Source organism: Bombus vancouverensis, chromosome 8 (genome assembly GCF_051014615.1).
Source record: "Bombus vancouverensis nearcticus chromosome 8, iyBomVanc1_principal, whole genome shotgun sequence".
Taxonomy (NCBI): domain Eukaryota; kingdom Metazoa; phylum Arthropoda; class Insecta; order Hymenoptera; family Apidae; genus Bombus; species Bombus vancouverensis.
In genome coordinates, this window is record NC_134918.1 from 12,368,301 (window position 1) to 12,376,942 (window position 8,642).

General features: G+C 34.9%; 1 protein-coding gene across 1 annotated transcript; it reads left to right on the forward strand.

The window, feature by feature from the left end:
- Nucleotides 1–1,088: 1,088 nt before the first annotated feature.
- Nucleotides 1,089–7,670, forward strand: CPR27 (cuticular protein 27). The gene is made up of 4 exons (XM_033332348.2): nt 1,089–1,195; nt 2,953–3,047; nt 4,141–4,527; nt 5,100–7,670. Exons 1-4 carry the CDS (start codon nt 1,184–1,186, stop codon nt 5,296–5,298), a joined length of 693 nt encoding a protein of 230 aa, XP_033188239.2. The 5' UTR covers nt 1,089–1,183; the 3' UTR covers nt 5,299–7,670.
- The last annotated feature ends 972 nt before the right edge of the window (nt 7,671–8,642 follow it).

Here is an 8,642-nt window from a genome sequence, read left to right on the forward strand (position 1 = left end):
ACGTTTGCAAAGAAACGATTATAAGAAATGGAATTAGACTTCAAGTTTACTATACAGATACGAATATAAGAGATACATAATTTATTTTTGTGGAGATCACATGTAACGTCCTTGTAAAAAGTATGTATGTATTTTCCAGAAGATCACCTTGCAGAATCCTGTTTGTATAAAACGAATAAGCGGATATTCGGACAAACATATTTAGTCAAGAGCTTTCGCTTGAACGCACTTACAGGCATCATTACAGGTCTGTCAGTCAAGAAAGTAAATTTTCAACATTAACTTATCTCACTTAAATAAAAAGTTCACGGAATCTCTCAATTTACCAAATAACTAACATTAAAAGAACATAAATTTCTTTCAAATAATTATAACCGATCCTGCATATAAATAAACAAGTATTTAAACATATAAAATTAAAGACTTTCCAAAACATGAATCTATTGTAAAAAACATTTTGATATTGCATCAACAAAATCTTATAAATCTCAAATTTACAAAAGCAATCCAATGGATTCAAATCCACACTAAATTCTCCTTCAAATTAGTTAAATTACTTGAATTCAAACGACTTGATGTCGAAAGATTCGACTGTACGGAAATAAGAACTTCGAAAAATATATTTCAGGTCAAGCGAAGAACAAATTCGCGTTGGTAAAGTAATTCGACTATTCTGAACTAAACTAGAATAATATAGCAAACAGCAAAGGATCAACACAATAAAACGTGCAATTCATTTCCTCTCGATCGGTTCTCCATACCACGTTCTCAACCAACATCACGCAAACAGCGATCGAATTACAATTCACACGTGGTAGTGCGAAAGTTTGTTCTTTTTCCGAAACATCGATTCTGGCAGTGGTCCCAATCGTCGAGCTCTGTCCAGAACGATTCGATGGTATCGCGGTTCCCCTGCGATCTGGTTTATGCAACGAGGATCACGGACCGAAAACCCTGGAGACGCGTCACGCTCGACGGTGAATGAAAATTGGCGTGTTAGAAAATTTTCAAAGTCGTGCTGCGGTGCGGTGAACTCTGGTACTTAGATCGCGACGAGGTTGAGGCGGTGGTCGGGCCCATGGGCGGGCCCCGCCGCTCCCGAAGGGGACCTATATAAGTTGACTCGCGGTCGGTATAACACGATCCTATAACACAATCGCGTCTGCCTCATCAGCGACGAAACATGCGTCTTCCCGTGAGTATTCCTCGCTTTTCCTCCTTCATCGATCAGTGTCTCATATTCACGGTGTTTCATTGTTTCTTGGGAATAACCGAGTCGTTCTAGTCGCATGATAATTGGATATGAGAATCGATATTATATTTGCAGTAGTGTCTTTTATTTCATTTGTAATTAATTTGAGTCTTGGGACAGTGTGTCGAGTTTAATGTTCGATTGTATTGGTGTTTAAATGGGTTTTCCTTCCTTATCGATTAGTGTTTCATTGCCACGGTGTTTCATTGTTTCTCGGATAGACTAAACGGGAATACGGGAATTGGGCATAAACCGGTTTGTTATTGGAGCTAGTGTTTTTTTAGTTGTAATTAATCGAAGGAATCAAACCAGTGTTTCGAGTTATTTGACTGTATTGGTGATTAGATTAAACGGATGATAGTTATTTGTAGCATTTAAGTTTCTTTTCGTTTCTTAATTTCGTAACATTTTTTTAAGAAAAGATTTGCAACATTTTTTTGTAAAGTTATCAGATAGTTGCTTCGCAAAGTTTCCAAATCTTTCCTTTCGGTTTTTGTAAACTTAGATTTTATTTTTATTTACTCATAGGATGCGTGGTATATGGTGAATGGAAGGCTTGCGATGCACTTTTCGTTTAATCGATGATTTTTTCATTAGGAAGAGCACTTTTTTGTGATGTTACTTTGCATTAACAGTGTCATCGTGTCAGACTTAGTCTCACAAATCGTTTTGTTGCCTTGTTCATGGCTTGATGGCTCATTTAAACGCGTCCACTTTCCCTTTTTGTTATAATGGGGAGTAATAAGCATAGCTATTTTTATATAATTGTAAAATAATAACAAGGAAAAGTTGTAGAGTATTGTGAGTGAAATTAGCGGCTAGTAAACCTAATTTCACCCCTTTTGTAATTTCAGGATTATAGACCTCGACATAGATGTATGTAAGAAAGTAAAATTACAAGGATATCAATGCAAGATGTAGTGTAGATAATGTAAATTCATATACATTGCATAAAATGTATGTTTAACGAATAAAATATTTGGTTTCGGTTTGAGAAAATTGTCTTCACATAGGTATTTTTTAAATCTTTCTGAAAATTCAATTAGTTTCTTTAAAATATTAGAACTCGAGCCAAACGCGCAATTTTTAACACTAAATTGTTCTCGTTTTGTATTACTGGTATTTGTTACTTTGGAATTTGTTATTCGCGGTTCGAATTTTCACTGATGAGACTACAAAGATAAAATATCTAGGTTATCGGATCGTGATTTATGCCTTTGCCTTTCTAACGCTTTAACAAAGGTGCTTCAACAAACATATCTTGTTACTTTTACTTTCCCGATTTAGTATTTACCTTATAAGGTACAAGTGTCTCCTTATTTTACACGTACGAAACGTGCTTTGAAGAAATTGAACACATCTTCAATTTAGAATTTAATATCAATTTCTTTCTCGTTCAGTCAAGTAATTCTTATGATTTTATCTTTATAGAAATATAAATTTCCATCGTGTATCGAATCAAAAACTAATCAATATTAATTAACACATATAAGATAAAAGTATTGGATAACGCAGAGTACTGTAAATTATAATAGAATGTCCTTTTCCTTTGCAAAATAAATTGTAAAAATAAATTGTAAAGGCAAATAAAAGTAGAAGTTCATTTAAACTGCGCAATCTCGACCGTTTTCCATTGTGCACGAGGTTATTGGAAAGTGATCCGCGAATGCCAACGATTTTATGCAAACTTGTGTCACCAGGTGCTGTCTCTCTTGTTCTGCATCGGCCTTGCGCTCGCCCAGCACAATCAATACCCCGTGACCACGCCGGTGCCCATTTTAAAGCAGATAAATAAGTGAGTACTGTTTCGTTATCACGACATAGATTTAAACCGACTAGAGGCAACGCTATATCGAATGTATCTTTCGCCCCGTTCCTTTATCAGAAACAATTTATCTCTTGACTCGAACTGCCGACTAAAACTGTGTGGTCAAGGTTTAAGAAAGGATTAAAGCTTTAGACGGTGTGTAGCAAGTTACATTGAATGTGAAACTGAAACTTTAACCAAGAAGGAAGTTCAGTATTCTTAAGTCGATTATAATTTTTACCATTAGTAGCCAAGAATAATGAAATGCTACGTATTGTAAGACATTAGTTAACATCTTGTGGGGAGTGGAAAAATATTGTAAAAAATGTAGATTCCATTATATAGTAATCTAAATTTATTAATCTTAATTTCTGTAAAATTACGCCATTGTAACATTTTCGCACGTGACAATGTTCGTGCAATGTATGACAATCTAGATAAATATATTGTGAAGCAATACAATGTGCATACTGTTAAAAGTTCATGCAACCCTCAAGGTAGGCGTTACTTCGAAGAGTTCCGTAAAAATATTCGTTTATCCGTAGTTTCAAGGGCAAATTCACATTTCCATGCAATTCTGCAATAGATAGGTTATTGCTACACAAGTATTGCTACACTAGTCTACTTCCGCGCGTTTTTGTAACTTTTCTTTGAACGCGATTCGAGCGTGACTGATACAAGGGATAACAAAATTCAATGAAACTATATGGTTGAGTATTACAGAACAGTATTGTACAACATTTCATAATAGGCTACATATAAAACATACTATTGTATTTGAAGTAAATAAATGCAGGATCTCTAACATCTATCGAATATTAAACTCAAATACTAATTCAGAATGTAACACGAAGATAAGGGTATAATTCCTATTTCGAAAATATTTTACGAAAATTAAGATAACTTCTGCTTTTAAAATATCTCCCAACATCTGCGTACAATCCAAAAATTCAAATAATTAAAAATTCCGCGTAACACGATATTCAAGAAAATATTTTCAAAAAAAACCTAATTAATATTTTCAAAATATTTTCAAAATAAATATTTTCAAAAAAGTACTAATTAATTCAATAATGACCAGACATAACGAGGACGGTAGCTACAGTTACGGATACGAGGCAGCGGATGGTTCTTACAAGATCGAATCGAAATATCCAACTGGAGAAGTATATGGAAAATACGGATTCGTCGATGATACTGGGAATATTCGAGAAGTGGAATATGGAGCGTCCAGACGCGGATTCGAGCCAGCAGGTTCTGGTATAAACGTACCACCGCCAACCTTGACTGGTAACAGTATCGCAAATCCAAATCAACCCGAGGACGATGGCCAATATAGAGAGGACCCCTCTGTTTATTACACGGATCCTCGATATACAAACGGAGAACGATATGAACCTGTACCTCGTCAACCTTTGGTCCAGAATCAACCGCGACCAATTCCGGCACCGATCTATAATCCACCCAGGTAAGAAATTAATTATTCAGATCGAAAATCCTTACCTGATCCAAACCAAAGAAATTAACTATTCTGATCGAAAGTCAGTTTTTTTATCCTTGCGAAATATAGACACAACGATCGCATTTTAAAACTAAACTACAAACTTTAAAGACTCAAGAACTTTTTAATTATTAACGAAAATTTCCTCTATTCGATCAATCTTCGATCTAAATGAATTTAATCAATATTCAATATCAGTGATACGTTATTCACTGCAACGATTTAGCTTAAAGTAATGAAATATTATTCTTGTACCTAAATTTATATTCATAGCCACATCCGGTATCGCGAAGAAAAAAACTCTGTTCGCTACAAACTATGATTTTTACCAACGACATTGTTCATTTTAAAGCTTCGAAGAGAAATTTCCGTGGACAAAGAACACGTATCTACAACGAACCCTGTAAATGTCACGTGAATCTCAGTCGAAAGCGCAGTGAACGTGACTTGCACAACTGACAGCTACTCTTGACTTACAATTAGACTCGCGGGGCTAAACAATGAAATTAACCAACAGAATTTGTTCCCCGATTTTCCAGGTATCCTACGCAAGTGCAGTATCAGCCGAAGCCACAGTATCAACCGGAATATCGACCGCAGTATCAACCGCAATATCAGGCCCAACAACAGCGACCCGCGTATCCAGCCGCGCCGACTCAAAGCGGAATTCAAGGTCGTCCGGCACCCGTCGATCCCAATGCCGGGTTAGCCTCTTACTCGGTTACTTACAGGCGATAGGGATCCTTCGATCACGTTAGCATGTGTAAATATTGCGTTATTCGTAGGCATTTCCGGGACGTGTTGCAGAGATTGTAGTTTGGGCCAGTTCGTTTATTTTTATTCGATTCCCAAACCATTAATTTTAGGCTGATTTTCTGATAATTAGGCTGTTACGTTTCTTTTCTTGGTGAATGTTAATATTTGAAGGACAGATATTTCTTTTATTTATTAATATGTCGATAGGAAGTTTAAAAACGTACATCTTGCAAATTAGGCAACATACTCATGATTTGTTTTTTTTTTGTTAATGTAATTTTTATACATGTAGCTATTGTTTATTAAAAACATAGTTTTCAATCTATGTACATATTAATAATATATTTTTACTTGTCGATGGCATCAAATAGCTATAAAGATCGGGATATTCTTTTGTACGAACTATGAGAAAGTTAAAGTTTCTTTTTGTAATTGTTTAAATAATATTTACGTATATAAGCGGCATCTAAAATATTCATTTTACGCAAAACAATATCTGTTTAGCTCCGTTCCTTTTTACTCCTTTTAATAAGAGCAACAGTGTGAAACAATAATCCATTACAATAACAAACATTGCATTAAACATCAATTTCTCGTCCTTCAAATGTTAGCTAAGCAGAAGTATCTCCATAGTGTAATTTATCTTCTATCGTCTCATAGAACATTTCGATATTCTTCTACATCTACGTTTTATCTTTCGAAAATTTCCTAGAAATCTTTTCTGCAGAATGTTGATATAAATCAACTGAGCTTTCGTATCGATAATAATTTGTAGAGCTGCTATAGATCACCCATATCTTAATATGGCATCGAACGCATCAATATTCAAGATAACAATCTACAGAACACAGGATAGTATGTTCAGGAAGACACTCTGCTACTTAATATTCTACACGATTCTCACTCTTACTTATCTTCCAAACACTTGGTAATACTCCAACATGTCCATTTAGACTCTGAAAGTAGTTCCTTTGTAAAATTCTACCTCTTCCTCGCCTTTCTACCTCTTCTCCTACCAGTTCTTTTTACTTGTTCTGTCTACCTCTTCGTTCTTACTTCTATGACTCATTGTCAGTCATTTACATTTCTTGTTATTTAGCCGTTTTTCTGTATCACCTAAACGCTCAAGGCATCATGTTTCACGATTATATTGTCCACTTCGCGTATATCATTTGACAATAGGAAAGAAATCTTGATTTGTGTACGGACGTATCTGCATCTACAATTTAATCGTCTAACTCTCATAGCACAGATTATAGTACAAGATTATGATAAAATGTTGGAAATTTTGTTAATTTCATCGGTATGAAAGTTGTTCACATAACGCTTAAGGATATCGTTTCATTTTTTAGTTCAATTTTTAATTTTTCATTTACTAAGCTGATCACTGTGACTTCCCACTTCCTCCATTTATCGTACGAGCGACACACGAAGATCTATAAATCCATACTTATCGATTTCTTAATTGTTATGTCATAATATTAATAGTATCTTATTAATAGTATATTTAATCATAAAATTATTGAAATAGATATTATATTATAACTATATACGATACTAAAATGCACTAGGGTCTTTAAAATATCAATTTGTTTATATCGTGAATATCATAAATAAAAAAATGTATCCTAGTAGATGCTTATGGGAATTGGAGGATTAAAAGATACGCAATATTCCGAGAGAAAAATCGAGAAAGAACGGAATGTCGAGGAACAAGCCTCGTTCTTCCGCCCCACCTTCGAATGGGATGAACAATTCGTGAGTTATGCGAAATGGAATCCTGATCATAATTCCCGTCAATGTTAATCATCCTGTCGCGTGGAATTACGAATGCAACCATGGCTGAACTTGACACGTTGGTAAAAAATTCGCGAGGTTGGCATAACTACGTGTGGCCTTCCGATGCTATCGATCGAACGATGCAAGCAAACGACTCGTTCAACGTCCAACGTAGGCGGCGATCCACCTTCGTGTGTCGCGATTATGCCCGCGAGATTTCTCTGTGGTGAACAATCGACGACGACACATTTGCATTTTACCCGACTGGTTATCTTTTCTATAGAATTCATGGTAGTCGTAAATGCATTGTATTGACCAATTAATCGTCCTCGAATGTGTATACAGAAATCGGTAGACATACAGAATGCAGCACAGATAATGTAATAATAATAGAGTAGACGTTGGACGTTTATAGTAGTTAGGAATTTCGAAACGTTTCGAATAGTTGTTTATAAGTTGATGGAAGAAGGTGCATGTATTTGTATGTTAGGGATACTAATATTATTTCGTGTATCAATTTCATTCATAGTTTTATGATAACTTAATGTATTGTGTAATAAAGAACTTTTGCAAAATTGTTGTGCGTTTTGATAAGAGCTTTAATGAGAAATGTCGATATGCAGGCAGTTTATAGGTTTGCATGTGGCAATAAATCTAAAGCAGCTCTGTATGTAAAATATATAAGATAATATTCTATAACCCCTATACGTTTTATTAACGAGAATCGATAATCACATTGTTCATTTTTATTTTATTTCTATGAAATTTATATTATGTCATATGGGAATAAAAGGGTAATACAATTTGTTGTCTGTTATCTCTTACTTTTGATATTATTTATTAACAGCATTAAGTTTTTTTTATTAAATTACCATTTGTCCTTTTTTCATTTATATGTACCTATATCGTCATTATTTTTGCGGTTGCAATTGGTAGAAAGAAAATGAAAAATATATGAATGCTCTTTACAAATAATTCATAAATCAAATTGCAATGGAATTTTGCTCAACAAAGAACATTTCTCTTTTTGAAATAGGTGCTTATAATAATTACTTACTTAATTTCTCCCAAAATATTATGAGAAACACCAAAACTTTCCAATTAAACAAAGGAAGCTTTCCATAATTTGATACCTTTCGTTATTGCGTCTCGAGTAACGAAAACTGAACATATTTTGGTATTAGCAGCCGTATTTCCAAAACGACCGACCTTGCGTTCTTGTACTTTAGTACTTTAGTTTCATGCAGCAAACAGATAGCTGTGCCGATGCACATACCAAGGAAGTGTTTTGTGCCAAGGAAGGTTGTCGCCACGCCCAGGAATTTCATCCACGCTTCTCGAGCATCGGACACATCGTGTAATTATCCGGAGCACCTGTAGGTGAGCCTCTCCTGCTACGTTCTCCAGCGAATTTTTATTTCCTCCTGCTGTTTAAAAATCAAGGAGGACAACCACTCGCGACGTACTGTTGTTCGAAGGCGTTCGAACTGACTGTCGTGAGATGCAATTTCGACGTACAAAGAAAATTATAAGAATTCTAAAGAAAA

Coding starts and splice junctions, on each gene's coding strand:
- CPR27 (XM_033332348.2), top strand. Junction 3,048..4,140: donor ATTTTAAAGCAGATAAATAA/GTGAGTACTGTT, acceptor AATAATGACCAG/ACATAACGAGGACGGTAGCT. Junction 4,528..5,099: donor CCGATCTATAATCCACCCAG/GTAAGAAATTAA, acceptor CCGATTTTCCAG/GTATCCTACGCAAGTGCAGT.